Genomic DNA, 19064 nt, shown 5'->3' on the forward strand with positions numbered 1-19064 from the left:
AAAACATATTTCCAGTGCTCTTAGGAACCAAGACACCATTAACTTTTTTCCACCCCTTTCTTTCCCAGAAGCTTCTTCTCTGGAGGGAGGGGGTGACGTTCCAGGGAGAAAATATGTCCCAGGGAGAATCCCAGGGGAAAAGAGAAGTGACAATGAAAATACATCCCACACATTAGATATTTTACATTACAATTTGAGGAAGAGTGTGTGAGGCTGGAGAGAGACTTGCATCCCTTCAAGGTAGGGGGGGAAAGTGCTCTTTGACTGTAGGTGAACTATAAATCCCAGCAACTACAATTCCCAAATGACAAAATCAATCCCCTCCCCCACCACCACCACCACCAGCACTCAAATTTGGGTGTATCGGATATTTGTGCCATATTTGGTCCGGTGAATGAAAATATATCCTGCATATCAGATATTTACATTACGATTCATAACAGTAGCAAAATTACAGTTATGAAGTAGCAACGAAAATAATTTTATGGTTGAGGGTCACCACAACGTGAGGAACTGTATTAAGAGTCATGGCATTAGGAAGGATGAGAACCACTGGTCTAAATAATTCAAAGTGACATGGTGGATGTCACTTTTGAAAAATCCTAGTTAGTTTTCCAGACGTGAAAGTAGTTGTTCTTATATGAACAAAAAAGACATGAATATTTTAAGTACTTCACACATACACAGTACAGTACAAAAGAGACAATAATCAGTTTAACGTAGAAACCTGATTTACTTTGTTGCAAACAAATGGACAATAAATATATATTGTACAATATATAGTAAAAATACAGCATAATACGAGTGCCACTAAGAAAAAAAATAACCTAATTTTAAGACTTATAAATGCTTATTTTTAATATATACATTGCAGAAATAAGCCACAATAAATACATCAAATTACATGTCATTCATCATAAATACGGAAAACATAAATACAGAAGGATATAGTTAAAATAAAGATTACACCATAAGGATCAGGTTAAGATTTTTATTGTCGACATTTTGGTTTGTGTGAGGTTGCAGATAAAAGAAATTGAATCAACACATGGACAGTATAATGGCAATTAGCATTTCTGTGTATATTTTGTTAACATTCTTGTCTCATAGGTTTCTTGGACAGGAAGGAGGAAGAAAAAAATGTTGAAGGAATAGAAATGGACAACAACCTCTAAAATTTGAATTCTGTAGGGACTGATGCCTGTGACCGTCCTGCTCAGAATATGATTGAGTACACAACTGAGTAAGAACAGTTTTGTATAGGACTCATAACAGGGAAGTCTGTGCATTTGCCCTGAAAGTTGTTGGCTGAAATTATTATAGTTGTTTCATGATTACATATCACTGTAATTATTAGAGTCTGCACCAATTTTGAATCATTCTTTTCAATTATTCCCATTCCCAAAGAACAATTGACTGGGAAAACTATTAGATAATCTACTCATCCACAGTAAATATGTATCATTAATGAGAAGCATTCTGGACCACAAAGTTTCTGATGAATTTTACATCAGAGGGTATAAAATGGAGAAGGGGTCTAAGGCAAGTATTGTAAATCTTACAACAGTAGGTATTATTTGAAGAGGGTTTTTTCAAGATCACAAGTCTCTGTGTTTTAATGGTCAGTGTTGATAGAGTTTGTTTTATCACTCAACATAAACTCCGTAATTCCTACAAAAGTTTTGTGTTGCATATGTGGATTAATAACAGTGCTCCACATATGAATGGTTTTGATTCTGAACAGCTCTTGCACCAGGTAAAACAATAAAATAAGAACAGGAGTGGGTTGGTTTCATGACAAGACACGGGCTCTTGGGGATACAACTCCTTTTTCATTATTTATGCATTATTCAATTTCTGGTAAAAAGCTCATAGAACGCTATACACGTGTTTTCATGAACTGAACTCCAGATACATTTCATTGAGACTTTTGTCCACTGGAAGAAAATGCAAGCAATAGAATACCAATGATGGCGTAAGGTGTTAGATATTAAACCAGTAAGTGAAAAGTTTTCCCCAAAGACTCAGGCCCTATAATTTCCACCTGAGGAGTATATACTGTATAAGGTCTGGCTTCCAGGCCAGCTCTAGATAACCTTTGCCCTTCCTGGTTTAACTGTTCAGCACCTTCTTTTCCCCTTGCTATTGCATTCGATAAAATGGCACAGAGATGGATCAATATAATTTTCAGAGCCCTTTTCAGACTGTAAATAGCGTAGTTGAAAATATGAGGAGGGAAAGTTGCTGATCCTGTTCCCTCTCCTGCCTTTTCCCTCAGATGGAGAGTGACTATATGAATGACAGCCAGAGCCAGATATAAGATTGGTCGCATTATTTGGAAACTTGAAAAATCAGGGTCCTGATCATGCAGAGAGTTTCCACATAAAGACTGATGCCATTTGTATGCTCCTACTTCAGATATTTTCTTAATCTGGATTGCTGAATACTGAAATATGGTTTAAAAGTTGCACTATTTAGTTCGAAAGATGCTAAGTGTCTGCAGTAACGGAATAGAATGCATGTGACTTTACACTAGTTTCATCCTCTCCATTGGAGCCCCCGGTGGCGCAGTAGGTTAAACCCTTGTGCCAGCAGGACTGCTGACTGACAAGTCAGTGGTTCGAATCTGGGGAAGGTGGGTTGAGCTCCCTCTGTCAACTCCAGATCACCATGTGGTGACATGAGAGAAGCCTCCAACAAGGATGGTTTAAAAAAATCAAACATCCGGTCATCCCCTGGGCAATATCCTTGCCGACAGCCAATTCTCTCACACCAGAAGCAACTTGCAGTTTCTCAAGCCACTCCTAGCACAGGAAAAAAAAATCTTCTGTTTCCACACTAAGATGCACCTATAACTGTGAAACAAAGCAATTTGTTTAAGGTTCATAGCAAAGTTGTGCTTTGTTATTCTAATTGCCTCACACCCTCAAGGTCTCATTTAGTACATTTGCCTTTCTCTGAGGCTGAGAAAATGTGGCTTGCTTGGTCACCTGGTGGGTTTCCATGGCCAAACAGGAATTCAAACATTTGAGTGTAATGCTCCAACCACTACACAGCACTGGCTCATGTACTATATACATGGCCATTAGAAAAATAATAATTTTATGCAATGGCTATAATGCATACGTATAGTAAGGTCAAATGTATATTACATAATCAATGTTGTGTATCCCTGGTTTACTGTCAATCTTACTCAGAGTGCATCAAACTATATATTTTCCCCAAACAATGCATTTTTTATACTGAATTGAAAAAACAATTATGAATATTTCCCCAGAAAGAGAATAAACTGATATAGCAGGAGAGTGGTAACATGGAATCCCCTGTAGGTCTTGGTAGTCTTTTAGTTTACCAGGCATCTTAGATTTTTCCACATTCTCTACATGACCTTGTATGTGAGAAGAATTCCCTGGTCATGACAAGGCCCTCTGGATTGTGACAATTCACAATCCCAAACAAATTCAATTCTGGGGAGATGAGTTAGAAGTCTATTCCATTAGAATCTGCCCATCTCAAATGGTCAATAAAGATATGCTCTTCAGATTGGTTAGGAACGTGCTGCCAGTGGTTTTCTTCCCATCCAGCTAATTTTGATGTGTGTGGGGTAATTTTGCATTCGACATGAGTGGGCAGAAAGAATGAATATCTCCAGCAGCGACGCTGTGTTTCACACTTGCTGACTAGCATCCAAAACTAACGGATCAAGTATATGATGCACTCAGCTGGATCATCTTCAATATCTGTGTGACCTAGACAGCCACCGTGAAAAGGAAAGATAACATGCAAAACTTGTACAAAACACATTCACTGTTATTTGCCATTTAGTCACAATAAGCCGTTTGGCACATAGAGGTAAGTTCACAGATATAAAACCAAAACCGTAACAATGCAGGAAATACAGCACTTAAAGAACCGAGCCACAGGAGTTCATCCCATCTTCCTCTCCCATGTATTGTGCTACATATGGCCAAAAGAAGACAGCAGGATAAGTCTGAAAGAAATCCTCAGGGCTGTCAAGTACAAGAGAATTAATGGGAAGCAAGCTCAGCTCCTTCCTGACATCCAAGAAACTCTGGGCCTGGCTGCGAGGCAGATGTTGACCCAGCAGGTAGATGACCCAAAATCATGAACAAAACGAATTTAAAAAAAGCTTAAGGCTTTATACAGTTACATGGCTCTTTGTAATCTGAACTGATGGACAGCCGGGCCATGTCCCCTCCCTGGGAGCAGGCAGAAAATGTGCATTTCCCAATGGAAACCAATAAATAAACTGAAGTTAAGATTGTTTCCTTCAGTCTACAGTCACGAGCCAAAAATGTATTTCAATATGATATATACAATTCTGCTAAACATTTCTCAGAAAGTGGTAACTCTATTAATTATAATTAAAAACAGATTTTGTTAATTATTTTTTTATCACAGTGCCAGGCTGTAAGGCAGTGGTTCCCAACCTTTGGTTCTCCAGGTGTTTTGGACCTCAGCTCCTACAATTCCTAACAGTTGGTAAGAGGGCTGGGATTTCTGGGAGTTGAAGTCCAAAACACCTGGAGAACCAGAGGTTGGGAACCACTGCTGTAAGGGATTGTGCATGCCACACAGCTGTTTCATCCACACAAGGGGCTTCCTCCTCACTAACTAATTGGTTTCTAGGCTGAGCATTTACCAAAAAAAGGTAGAATTACCCAAACAAGTAGTAGTATCTTATACTTTAAAGAAGCAAGGATACATTCAAAGCACTGGGCATTGCCATTATTAAAAATGATGACATATTAATTTGTAATTTTGCAAAAGTAGAGCTTCAACAGGTATATATGTACATATATTGTGAGTTGTGATACCTGAACCAGGAAAAACTCAGACTTGGCTATTCAGTGGGAAAGCCAGAAGACAGCTTTTTGTTGTCTGTGTTACCCACATGTTGAGTTTGTTTTCAAAGATACTAAATCCAAAAAAATAAATAAAAATAAAAATAATTGAAATTTGAGCTATAGGTGGCAACACATAGTTGGCTAGGAGTAGAATATTATGCATAAATTAAAACTATCAAAATCTGTCAAATTACTTTGTTATAGGACTTGGAAATCTGCATTTTGTAGCAAAAGGATTCATATCCTTAGCTCTTTTTCCAATTTGGAACATTTTGGAAACAAACTCCATATATAGGCATCATTCATGTGATCTAATAAGAAATCATAAATTGATGTTTTCTAGTTGGATCTGCCCGAGCTCATGCTCTAATATGTTTGCAGTGCTCTGGTGCCTGCAGAAATACCCAACTGACTTCAATGAAGGAAACAGATCTGGCCTGCAGTCCTTTGCAGACACAGATCTGTTTTCTCCGATGAAGTAAATGGAGAAGACAATGTGTGCAAAAGTTCCATATGAACACAAGTCTGGAGTAGTACATCCGTCAATTAATAACAGCAGCTAGGAGTTTTGGTTTAAGTCCTTAAATAAAAATGGTCATTTATGGATATACAGGTAGTCCCAGAGTTACAAACATCTGACTTACAAATGACTTAATGTTAAGAACAGAGGTGAGACAACAGGAAGTGAGATAATCTACCCCTTGGGAAATTCATTCCTGAAAGAGTAATCATGGGGAAAAGGGAGCTCCACTGAAGTTGTCTCACCAATCCTTGTTTCCACAACAAGCCATTTTTTTTCAAATTCTAATTATCATGGGGACAGTAAAGGAGGTAAAATCTTCTGAAAAAGGGCAAAGAGAGCAAAACAAACACCGCAGGGGTGTTAACCCTTCTCTATGCTATCCAAAGTTTGTGTGTGTGTGTATTTGGAGTTACACTTAAAAATATACCTGTTCTGACTTACATACAAATTCAACTTAAAAACAAACCTACATAACTTGGGGACTGTTCATAACTTGGGGACTGCCTGTGTTGCTGTTGACATATGTTAATTTTCAGACAAAGCCTTTCATGCATGTATCAGACTGTCATTGAAATCTCATCTCGCATTGAAGGGAACGGCTAAATGCCCTCAAACACTGTCTCCATCTTCCATTTGCAAGTACTCACAGTCTGTCCTTTTTTCAACAAATAGAATAATGCTCTCCTCTTATGAATGGCTGATGGAAGCATTCTGTAATTGGCATGGGGAATCTACACAAGCTCTTCCTGGTAGTATTTGCATGCTGCCCATGTAATTTTTTTTTTTTTAAAAAAATGAGAACAAAAGCTGACATCATCTCCGATATTTTTCATAACCCCAAAAGTAAGAGGAAGCACTAAAGTGCATTGAGTAGCTGTACAGATGCAGGGCAACAAAAGGATGTGCATGCAAAAACTAGCATTTTGCTTTTGAAAGTGAGCACAGTGTGTACAATCCATCAAAGTGCAGTTGCAACAAGTCCAACTAAGCAGAATGAAAGACTTACAGTTTAATGTAGTCCCATTGATTTCACCAGAACATAAGGCTAAGTTTACATTATCTTAGAAATGTTACCCTTTTTCATGTGACAGCTTCACACATGGTTTAATATCTATGTAAGTAAGAGAGAGACAATGCACAAGATTTAACTGAGAACAAGTGCAATGTCAAGGTTAAAGGATTGGCCTACAACCAGGAAAACACAGTACAACCTCAGTTAAGACACAAATCCCACAAAATAAAAGTGGGCCATTTGTCTTTCAACTATCTCATAGAGTTGTCATGAAGATCAATTTGCATTTGAGGTAGGGAGATCCATGTATTCAGTCCTGAGCTGCTTAGAAATGCAATCAACAGAAATAGAAGCAAGTCAATGGAGATATCGTGAGGGCTCCCAATTGTACATATTACCAAAGCTGTGTAAAGAAGCAGCCGTAGAAAAACAGAAAGTGCTCCACTAAGGTACAAGGCCTAATTGGGGTCCTTCTTTGAATTGTATACATAACTGTCTGGTAAAAACAGCTTTCTGCAGATGAAAAAGGTGCTGTATGGTATGGGTGATGGCAGAAAATCCCTGCATGTTGGGGAGGATATGAAAAGTAGCTGGATGTTTCACATTGTTCATTTCCTTGGGAGCTTCTGGAAAGAAGATGGAGTGGTGAAAAGCTAAAATAAAATAACAAACCACATGAGCCAATCCCAATTAGTTAAATTTGGCTGAATTCTGCTCAACTTCCTGGTTGTGTTGGCAACTTTTTTAAAAAATCTGCGGATTGTCTAACATTTCAATTTTCTAGAAAACATTCACACCTATCAGATTAATTTAAACAAACAGGGCTGATGCCCATCCTTCATTTCATTCTGGGGAGATTTTGTTGATGCACCAACAAGGCCTCCGTGCAAACTGAAATAAATGAAATGTGCCCAACCAATCGTTCTTCCACTTAGATCTTTAGGTTCCACCTATGAATTGACTCCAGGACAGATCAAAGAAATGTAACTCCATGTCAACTTTAAACACCATCGCAAAAGAGAAACATAGTCTGCCTAACACAATTTGAAGTGGCTGTGCTGTTCTGCTCAAATGTTCAGCTCCAATTTCTCAAGACAGGAATACAAAGCTACCTAAATAAAAAATATACATTACTAAACAATTCAGGGTAGTTGTGGGTTTTCTGTAATTAATTACATCGACATTTAAAAATTCACCATCTTCAAATAGATGTGAAAATTTAGAACTCTAAACATGAGGATTCCAAAGTAAAACTTTCATTATCTTGCATGGGACCTGACCAGAAAACGAAAAACTTGTTTGTTTTGTTGCATTCCGTTTTTTAAAATCTAGGTATTTTGTATCAAAAGACCATTTGATTTCCCCATTTTACAGTTTACTTTGTACACTAACCTTTTTTTTGTGCAATGGCTAAGCCAATATAGCTTGAAATAAAGAAACAAAAAAATGTTAATCAGAATCTGTCCCTTTGTCTCCACGGCGTAAAAAAAGAAGAAAATTCCAAGGAATCCAGTTACAACAGAGTGCATTTAAATAGAAGGGATTCAGTCCTAAAATAATTTAAACAGGTACTGTTTCCATGACAGGTGATTTGATACACTCTTCATGCAGTCTGCTCTTTTCCGAAAGGCTAAGTGAATTCTCGGTGGGATGCTCTGGGAGGTGAGCACCACCGTTCAGAGCAGAAACAAATCCATCTTGTGAAGGGCTTTTCAAGTATGAGGGAAAGTCCACTTGGGAGTGCCTCGGCCTATGCTCAGTGTACAAACTACTACATGGAATAGCATTGTCGCTTTCTGAAGAAGAGCAGCATACTATGACAGATGGATTTGAAGATGGATAAAGTGAACTGCCGTAATTTTCCTCTGATTGCCGCGTATAGTCCACTAACTGTTCTGACGTTGGGTTGTAAGGCACCAGAGAAATATTACCATTTTTAACAGCGTCCCTTTCAGAGTAAGTCTCCCGAATCTGATTAGGAGTGCCAGGGTTGTGGTTCTCTATTTGGTAATAAAGTGAAGAAGCATTTGTGTAGTAGGAGGTTGCCTTCGAATGGTTTTCATGCATGGCAGTGCTGTCAGAATAGCAAAGGACAGAAGGAAGTGCTTGAACCATATCAGCGTGAGCACCCAACCCTTCCACAAAGTCATCCACCTTCTCTTCTTCATCCTCATCCTCCTCATCTTCGTCATCCTCTTCCTCCTCTTCCTCCTCCTCCTCATCTTCATCTGTTTCACTGGGTGCTAAACTCTGTGTGCTGGAATCTGTGACTCCACTACAAAAACTGCTCGCATCTTCCTCCTCTTCTTCCTCCTCCTCTCCTGGGCATCCCAAATCATCAACCGACTGCAAGTGCATCACAGTCCCTCGAGGTTCTGCTTCAATTTCAAAGTTGTCTGGGACTGAATATTCCAGTGGGTGGGTTGCGGGGCCCATTGAACTGCTATGAGCACTGATCTCACCGTGGCACCCGTTCAGTGCAGGGACTTGCTGCTCTCTGTTTTTCTCCAATTCAAGTTTCATTATAGTGTGCAAAAAGTGAGTCCGAACACGGATGGGATTAAATTCTATTCTGCCTGCCGTATTGCTACATCCTTCTTTAGTGCAACCACACGGGAATGACATACGATCCACCTTAAGAAGAGAAAGCATGGAATAAATGCATGTCTGAAAATAGGAGGGTGGGAACAAGCAAATTGCATAATTTTGATAAGGAAGAAACTGACAAACCAAGGAATTTCAGCAAGATTAATTGCACCAGTTAAAACCTTCTGGGTCATCTTTTTTATTTTATTTTTTGGGCTGAAATATATTCAAAAAAGAGATAGATCAAAAATGAAGAACATCAAAATCAAAGCCTCTATTAAAGATACTGGGAGCAGTACAGATGTAAGGGTTGGTGACTTTGGAGAGAAATTAGAGGCCCCTTTCAATACACACTTTTTAAATATACAGGGTCTAATTGTTGCTAACTGACACTTTTGTTTCAGTCTCATCAAGGCTCACCATCTGAAACCAAAATCAGCTGTCCGATTTAGGATTATCTGAAAACCTACTGTGTATGCTGAGATAAAACTTTACTATGTATGTGTTGGAGGAGGTAACAATTATGCCAGAGGTCAGGATTGTTGAGGTGTGTTATTTGATCCCTGAATCTTCAGTCAAGTGCTTAACTGCTGAGGAAATTACACTTGCAACAGCCATTTTTTTTCATGCCAGGAGTGACTTGAGAAATTGCAAGTCACTTCTGGTGTGCAAGAATTGGCTGTCTGCAAGGACATTACCTAGGGGATACCCAGATGTTTTACTATCCTGTGGAAGGTTTCTCTCATGTCCCTGCATGGGAAGCTGAAGCTGACAGATGGGAGCTCACCCCACTCTCCCCAGATTTGAACTGCTCACCCATCGGTCAGCAGTCCTGCTGGCACAAGGGTTTAACCCACTGCACCACCAGGGGCTCCATAGAAGAAATATGAATCTGCAATGCTGTGCTAATGCCACAATAGAATAACATCAACTATTTGTCATATAGGCATGAAGATAATTTACTCCATTTAAAGACTATTAACTTCTGATTTTTTTAAAAAAAATGGACCACAAGGCTTTTTACTATTAGATAACACGCATGATTAATTCGGGTAGGAAAAGTGCCCAAAGGGTGCTACTATTACTCCCAAAATATTGCAATGGGGCAAAAACAGTGAATGACTGTTCATTCTAGCTTCCTTCAAATAGATCTCAGGGTCCCTCTACATGAACTCACATCCCTTGTTTTCAAAATTGGAAGTGGACATTCAGGTCCATTTTGTGAAAAATAAATGCTATTATAATGTAGAGATGTTTGTTGTCCGTGTGATTTCAGATGGTCCCAGTGCAGAAACTGATCATTCAATCCATTTAACATTATTAAATATGAACACAAAGTGGATTAAAACATTTTAAAACTATTAAATAGATGTACCTCATATTCCTTCTAGTAGGTTTAAGATCGACTAGTAAATATCTTGATGATGTGCAGTAGAATCAGAAGAGTTTCCAGTTATCTAATAATAGAACTTGCTCTCCCAAAAATGCTTTGGGAAAAGGAGTGGATTTCATTTGCAAAAGGAGACAATTAGTCTGCCTCTGGTTCTGATGACGACTTCAGAGACTAAGGACCTCATCACATTAAAGAAATTCCCTGTCCTACCACACTTCACCCACACAGTCAGCGCAGAGCCCACTACATCTCATCACATGACACATATCTATTTCCAGCAGGGCTCTGTGCTGGCTATGTCAGTGGAATGTTGTAGGATGGGGAAACCTGAACACAGGAGACTACCGTGTTCAGGTGGAGAATCATGGGGACATGATGAAAAGCTGCACATTCTGGCAAGTGATGGGCATGCGTGTGGTGCACGTAATGCAAGGTGCTGGGCGACAGATTCACCCCACTACACAACCCTACGGGTCCCTCTCATTGTCCCCCACATCAAGGACCTCAATGTGACGAGGTCCTTGTATGTGTTCAAAGACAGCTTGTTTTTTAATGCTTGGCAAGTAGGTACTAACCATTATTTTGCATCATAGCCAGCTTTGTGGAATATCCTCCTCCTCCTCTTCCTTTCCTAAAATTTTATCACTTCAGGTTTTTTTTAAAAAAGTGTGCATTTATGCATGTGTTCTAGTGCACCATTTATCACCGCCCTTCTCTGAGATTGAGGAAGTGTGACTTTGCCCAAAGTCACTCAAGGGGTTTCCCTGGCTGGCAAGTTTTTAATGTGTGGTCTCCCAAAGTTGTAGTTCTCCACACTAGCTTCCATATATGAAAATATAAATTGGTTCCCAGACTCCCCACCCCAGTGTACTCCAGTTCAGCTCTCACCTGGCATTTTATGCCTGCAAGACTGCAAGTACAAGTTTCTGGGTCACAAAAGACTCGACAGTCACAGCCGCAGTCTTCCCTCGAAAGACGGATGGCCCGCAGCTCGTGTTTTTCTTCCACATCTATCTTCTTGACTCCAGAGGCTCGCAGGAGTGCCCTTCGCTTTTTTGTTGGCAGAGGTTGTAGAAAGAAGTACTCATCAACTTCCGTGTTGTCGAGATCTATATCATCATCAGAAATGTCATCCAACGTCAAAGTGTTTGCTTCCTCTGACTCCACCGTGCCGTTTTTAGTCATCTGGAAGAAACAGGCAGTAAAGAAGCATCAGGGCTTCACTAACAAGCAGAGACATTTGAGCTTGGAAAACAGTTTCAGAGAAATGACTCACATACTAGAAGCATGAGAATTTATTCTTCAAAGCAATTTATTTATTAGTATTTTATTATTTAAAAGGTTTTGTGCCCCACATCTCATTACAATGAACAGTTTATTATAAAACAACAGAACAAGATTCGCAAGAGTAAAACAACAGAGCAAGATTCATGAGACAGCTTTTGAGACTTTAATGACTGTGCAGAAGAGAGAAATTTCAGCAGATGTTGCTTGTTACCTGGTTGTGTGACAAGGAACACCTACTAAAATTCCCTCTTATATGTGGCCCTGAAAAGTAAAGGTGCCCTCTCCAATCTTCAGACAATTACACCTAAAATGCATTACTAATTCAGTACTAAAGGTGCTCAAAACAGCAAAAAAAATTGTTTGTCGTGTCAGGAGCGACTTGAGAAACTGCAAGTCACTTCTGGCGTGAGAGAATTGGCCGTCTGCAAGGACATTGCCCAGGGGACGCCCGAATGATTTGATGTTTTTATCATCCTTGTGGGAGGCTTCTCTCATGTCCCCGCTTGGGGAGCTAGAGCTGACAGAGGGAGCTCATCCGGCTCTCCACAGCTAATGACTAAGGGATGTTCAGGTAAACACAGTTATTTTCAAAACATGTGCAAAATGATAGAAGACTGGCAAACAGCAAAGGTGAGACTGTGCCATAGTTCACATTAATGCTAACCAGAAATCCATTGGCCATGACATATACAGCAGGGTCTCCCTAAAGACTGAAACTGTGGCTGTGGCAGTGGGAAATGCATAGGGTGGAGGTAGATAACTTCCCAAATTCTTGTAGCCATCCCAAGGATCTCAAATGGCTGTTCTCTGTAGAGGGTTTTTTTTTAGACCATATCAATCACAGCAGAGACGCTTTCCAAAGCAAGACGTGATTAGGTCTGTTTTTATGGGAAAGATTTTCCCTGTTCTTAAATGGCTGAGAGACAGGCCTGTAGCCAGGATTTTGATTCAGAAGGGGGCTGAGTTTGATTCCGGGGGGCTGCGTTTGATTCAGGGGGCTGAGTTTGATTCGGGGGGGGGCTGAGTTTGATTCGGGGGGGCTGAGTTTGATTGGGGGGGCTGAGTTTGATTCGGGGGGCTGAGTTTTATTCAGGGGGCTGAGTTTGATTCCGGGGGGAGGGGGTTGAGGATTTGCCCTAGCAAACCTTTTGTATCATTACCCCAATACCCCCATGCATATGGGATATATTGAGCATGGTGATCAGATCATGATATGAATAAACATAACAGTTTAAATAATGTACCAGTAAGGCCTTCTCGCGGACCACCCTGAGAATTTGGGGGGGGGGCTGAAGCCCCTCAAGCCCCCCCCCCCTTACATGCCTGCTGAGAGAGATGCAAAAACAAGACAAACTGCCCACTAGAAGGCCAGGAAGCTTTTTGAGTTTTAAAAAAAGAATCAGAATTCATTAAGATGTTTACATATATGTAACAACCTTAGATATGTTGCTATATAGTTTCTCCAGCCAAATCCCCCAAATCTCAGCGGGGATCAGCCACTACAATTAATGAGGATGTGTTCTTCTACCGATCAAGAAGTGACTAGTTTGTGGGCCAGGGCTAGTCCCTAAGTGACTGGTTACCAATCCTTGCCAAGTCTGTAGGAAAGAAAACGTTGTAGCCAATGTGGACAAATATGCTACCAGTTCCTGGGATATGGGTTTGGAGAGGACTGTTTACTGGTTTAGGGCTCTGCATATTTTCTGGTTTGGGTTTTGGATACTAATATCTTCACTTTTAACATGCAAGATACTTTAGCATAGTTATCTGAGTCCACATATAATCCAGTTCAATGTGGATTTTATACAGCTGTGTGGAAGGGCTGTCTGGATTTTTAGATCATGATTGGTTTCAAAGAAAATTTACCCCAATGTCCAAGGTAGATCTTAATAAGTCATAATGGTTGGGTTGGAGCCATAATTATTTCATGTAATCAAGCCCTCTTGAAATAATGACAAACATTAATTGATCCTGTGCGCCTGTTTGTCATTATTTCAAGAGGGCTTGATTACAAGAAAGATTATGGCTCCAACCCAACCATTATGACTTATTAAGATCTACCTTGTACACTGGGGTAAATTTTCTTTGAAACCAGCCATGATCTAAAAATCCAGACAGGCTACATGGTTCTTCTCATTTCAATTTTGCAACTTATGTTCATGTTGGCAGAAAAATCAAGAGGCTCATGATACATTAAATAATTATTTCATTCACAAATAAAAATAATAAAATAAAAGCCTAAATTCTGGAAGGACTTTTGTTCTTGTGCTGGCAAACCGGAAAATATCCATATTCAGTTCTAGGATATGCCAGCTGATACTAAACATACATTCCCCACGAGAAAATATTCATTCAAATGTAGGCATGGCCCTGCAGATATTATCATGGAACATCTCATGTTTACATCAACTCGGGGATTACATAGATGGCTATCAGCTTTACAGCTTTCCACAACCTTTGGAGTGATTTCACTGTTCATAGCTGGAAAGACTGTTCACCAACTCAGGCTGAGAGGATTCCCTTTCTGTTTGCTGGGCTATCAGAGCTTAGCTGAAGGGACCAAGCGGCATCTGGAATTAAATTATTTCCTGAATGATGGAGCATCACTTTCCAGAGCACTATGAATTACCCACTATGGAAAATACTGCCAAGCAAAGAGAAGGAGCATAGAAGGGGAGGAGAGAGGGAAAAGAAAAATAGATGCAGGAATCATTCACACCTCAGTGATTCTGAGTGACACTGCCTTCGGTGGGAGAAGACCCAATGCCAATTCTTCCATCCACTAGAGCTGTTTGCCGTCATTTTAAAAGAGAGCATAGTAAACATGTAAGGAAGGAGTGTGTGTTAGCTGCCTTTCCCCCACATGAGAGAATTTTTAAAAGGATCAGGAGACACACATCACATCTTTAACGGCAGACTAAGGGAACAGAGGACCCCAAAACACTCAATGAATGATAAAGTATGGCACAACATGCTCATCAGTTTTTCCTGAGGAAGGAATAGAACAGAGTATCTTGAAAAAGACCACCTTACACCTCAATCTTTCATTGCCAATTTTAAAATTACAGTATACAGTACACAATCGTAACACAGCCTAACAATTTTTTGGAATCAGCTAGTCAAATATATCCAGAAACACTTGAGACACAAAAATATGTATCAGACAGTGTAAGTCGGATCTGACCATGGTGGTCCATTCCTTAGTCACCTCCAGACTGGATTACTGCAATGAACTCTATGTGGGGCTGCCCTTGAAGACAGTTCAGAAATTTCATTGGTACAACAGGCGGCAGCCAGGCTATTAACTGGAGCGACTTACAAATATTGTAAAATCTGAAAAGATTAAAAGTCTAAAACATTTCTGTTCCCAATGATTTAGATAAGGGATACTTAATATTTATTCTCACCCTTGGTGAAAATTTGTATCTCAACACACTGAGGTATCCCAGCAAGAAAATGGTGAACTACTGTGGGATAATTTGTAGTGAGAGGAATTTTTTTTGTGAACAACTTGCTTAAAGCAAAACTTTGTAGGAAAAGTTTGAGTTCAGAGCAAAAAAAAAAAAAAGCCACAAAATATTTTTGTAGAGAACAAGTACACCTAATTATATCTTCCTTGGCAGCTTGATTCCATATTATGATGACTCAAAGGGACAGAAAGTACTTCCTTAACAACAGGCCAAAATCTCTTGCACAGAGCACTCCACACCTAGCAGCTTGCTTAGCTGTCTTTAATCAACATTTAAAATGGTAGCTTCAATGGGCTGGAACAAATTGCCATAATATCTGCCTAGCAGGAAGTAAGCTGTTGTCTTAAAGAGCTCCAGTGGAACCCTGTTAAAAATCTGCCAACTTAATGTGCAAAATAGGAAAAATGCCAGCTTGGTTGGGACAACTGAATTACAGACATTCGGGAAGTGGCAGTGCAACCTTGCCAAAGCCATGAAGTGCCAAGTTGACTGTTCCCGCTCATGCCATCAAGAGGAGATATATTTTGCCCTGTTTTTACCTTAAGTTTTAAAGAGTTCAGTTTCTCCTCCCGGAGATGCTCTCGTAACATCTCCCGGTGAAGCCTTTCTTGTTCCATGGCAAACTCTCCCAGGCTGTACTGGCGCACGCTGTTGTGCCGGGTGGACATGCCCAGGGTGCTCCCTCCTTGGCTGGGGACGCTCGTGAACCCTTGCCTTCTCGTAAAGTAGTAGACGGTAACACAGTTAAAGTGGACATTTTTGGTCCTCTTCCGTTTCTCCCTCTTCAGAATCGAGGAGGCTAAAAAGGAAGCAAGTGACATGTTTAAAGAAAGCCATTCCCAGCATTTCATAGAGCTTTACAATACAATCAGGTTAGCAGCTGCAGACCATTTTGAGTGGGAAACCAGTACATTCAGAGGAGGAAAGAAATAATGTCAGCACTTTGACTTTTTCACTCACTCACCCCTTACTTTGGTTGAAGGAGCGGTGACGAGGTCATTTTGTGCTTTCTACCTCCTGTTATCATCACACACAAACTATTCATCATGATACATTTAGTCAATTAACTGGCTAAATTAATTATTTAAGAGCATCCCAATAGGTTAAAGAGTCTATTCCAAATGATAGCGTAGTAGATTGCCTATCAAGTTTATTAAAAAACATGGTGGTTACTAATAGTATTTTCTCAAAAACAGTGGTAGCTAATACCGTTTTAAAAGAGACATTTTCTTCTGTCCAAGACTGCATTGAGAAGGTTTTGGAGATGATGCCTAATGCAATAGATTAGATTGGGAAAGTGCAGCCCATGGGATACATATAGGACCCCAATCCCTTTAGTGGCCTACAAACTCGAACATTTAATTCTTTTGCCCCTTGTACTCCTGGCAATTGGTTTTGTTGAGTATTGTTTAGACTGAGTTTTAATGCTGCTGTTTTATACTCTTACATTTTATTATTACATTTATTATTCTACTCTATTTTTATTATTACATTTACTATTTTATTCTATTGTTCCTATGATTACGTTTCCATTATTTTACTCTATTATTATTTTTATTACATTTATTATGTTACTTATTTAACTATTTTTTATTATAATTAATGTTTTTGCTTTGATGGCTTCTTTTGTATTTGTGTCTATTGGCATTTTGTCCCATTCTTAAGCCACCCTGAGTCCTTTTGGGGAGATTTTGGCAGGGTGTAGGAATAAAGTTGTTGTTGTTGTTATTGTTGTTGTTGTTGTTTTTAATGGTTTGCCCATTAACTGCCTCAAAAGGCTACCTGCTACACCTATGCTTCAAAAGAGTACCTGCCACACTTATGCTTCAAAATAACTCCCCAACTCCCACAGCTTAGCTTCATTGCTCAAAATTGACTGGAATCCAGTCTCCTGTTGCACTCCCCCGACAACGATGACAACAACAACAACAACAAATAATAATAATAATAATAATAATAATAATAATAATAATAATAGAGGAGACTTTCAATCATTCACAGATCTCTTTTTCAGTTGATTTTTGGATGATCCAATGGCTGCAAGAATACCAACAAGGAAGTTTTATGATGGTTAGATCTGTCTCCCAAGTAAATCAATTCCTTGTTTTCATATACCCCACTTTCCCCAGAGAGAACTACATAACAATTTTCAGAGGCATATGAACTGGTGCCCTTCAGATTCTTTGGATACCATATTCCACAAGCTCCTGCCAGGGTTGCCAATTATCAAGAATTATGGGAACTATAGTCCAAAATGTTTGGAAAGCACCAGTTCATGGCATATGTGAAAATTTCGACCAGAACAATAATTTGCTTCCTGCCCGAGTAGCTGTTCTCAAAAATGCTCTTTCATTCCAAAGCATTAGAAACTCAGAAGTATGTTTGACAGTTTAGAGCCATAAAATTACACCAACACAGGAAAAGAATATTGTGCTAGACAAGAGCTACCTGTGATAGAAGTCAAAAACATAGCTGTATTTGCCTGGATCAGTATGCAAAGGGATATTGTACCACTTTTGATACTAACAGAGAGAAAGAAATTTGTAGCACAAGTAGTTGTAGAATAAGCCCACCAAGCAGCATGTACATGTACCTCAACTTGAAATGACGGGGTCTCAAAATGCCTAGGTGTCAGATGTGATAAGCAGGTTTATTAGTATGCAAAGGGATATTGTACCACTTTTGATACTAACAGAGAGAAAGAAATTTGTAGCACAAGTAGTTGTAGAATAAGCCCACCAAGCAGCATGTACATGTACCTCAACTTGAAATGACGGGGTCTCAAAATGCCTAGGTGTCAGATGTGATAAGCAGGTTTATTAGTATGCAAAGGGATATTGTACCACTTTTGATACTAACAGAGAGAAAGAAATTTGTAGCACAAGTAGTTGTAGAATAAGCCCACCAAGCAGCATGTACATGTACCTCAACTTGAAATGACGGGGTCTCAAAATGCCTAGGTGTCAGATGTGATAAGCAGGTTTATTACCCTAAACTAGGTTGCTTACACTGCTGTTACACCTGTGAGATGAAAACCAAATACCCAAGATATTCTGATAACAACGGTGTCACATTTAGGCCCATGATGTGAAGTGTCAGCCAAAGCTCATTCGCACATCCATCAACATCACTTGACATTTCATCACCGTCAACTCATCTGTGAATTGCCAGCATGGAATCCTGTGCTTGCAGGAATATGTGCTCATGGGAAAGTTACTTAATATGGTGTTTGACCTATTCTAGCTCTTTCGCGGAAGGTTTGAGAGACGAACAGACAGGTTACATGATTAAGCTAAGCTCAATGATACACATACTTTTGGCAAAAAGAATTGTGAGCCTAATATTCAGTCCAATCTTTACATTCTAACATTACTGATTACTAACTCATGATATGAAACCAGGTTATATCATTACATGACATACCAACTAAGTTCAAAGTTTATACTATTATATATGTGTTGATTCAGGAGACAAAAAGATCCTAGGGAATCAGGCCTAGAAATTAACTTGAACCAACTAAATCCAACCCAAAATTCAGGTGACGTCGGACATCCTTTCTACTTGTTATGTGTCTTCAAGTTATTTCTAACTTATAGGGACCCCAGGCATGTAGCTGGGGGGGGGGGGGGGGCTTGAGGGGCTTCACCCCCCCCCCCGAAATTCAGGAAAATTGCATTCAAAGCAGCCCAAATAGATGGCCATCCAACCTCTGTTTAAAAGCCTTCCTCTCAAATACTTATACATTGCTATAATATCTCCTCTCAGCCTTCTCTTCTTCAGGCTAAACATGCCCAGCTCTTTAAGCCGCTCCTCATAAGGCTTGTTCTCCAGGCCCTTGATCATTTTAGTTGCCCTCCTCTGGACACATTCCAGCTTGTCAATATCTCTCTTCAATTGTGGAGCCCAGAATTGGAACAATATTCCA

The 19064-nt window shown here is 39.7% G+C and overlaps 1 protein-coding gene across 3 annotated transcripts in view; it reads right to left on the reverse strand.

Annotated features, from left to right (window-relative positions):
* Positions 1–713: 713 nt before the first annotated feature.
* Positions 714–19064, reverse strand: part of CSRNP3 (cysteine and serine rich nuclear protein 3) — a 119637-nt gene continuing 101286 nt past the window's right edge. For all 3 annotated transcript variants that reach the window (XM_060778261.2, XM_060778271.2, XM_060778280.2), the window contains 3 exons: positions 15679–15938; positions 11271–11567; positions 714–9037 (listed from right to left, as the gene is read on the reverse strand). In XM_060778261.2, the coding sequence (XP_060634244.2) occupies positions 7964–9037; positions 11271–11567; positions 15679–15938 (1631 nt within the window). In that variant the 3' untranslated portion in view covers positions 714–7963. The remainder of the gene's footprint in view (positions 9038–11270; positions 11568–15678; positions 15939–19064) is intronic.

Source organism: Anolis sagrei, chromosome 1, assembly GCF_037176765.1.
Source record: "Anolis sagrei isolate rAnoSag1 chromosome 1, rAnoSag1.mat, whole genome shotgun sequence".
In the NCBI taxonomy this organism is placed as follows: domain Eukaryota; kingdom Metazoa; phylum Chordata; class Lepidosauria; order Squamata; family Dactyloidae; genus Anolis; species Anolis sagrei.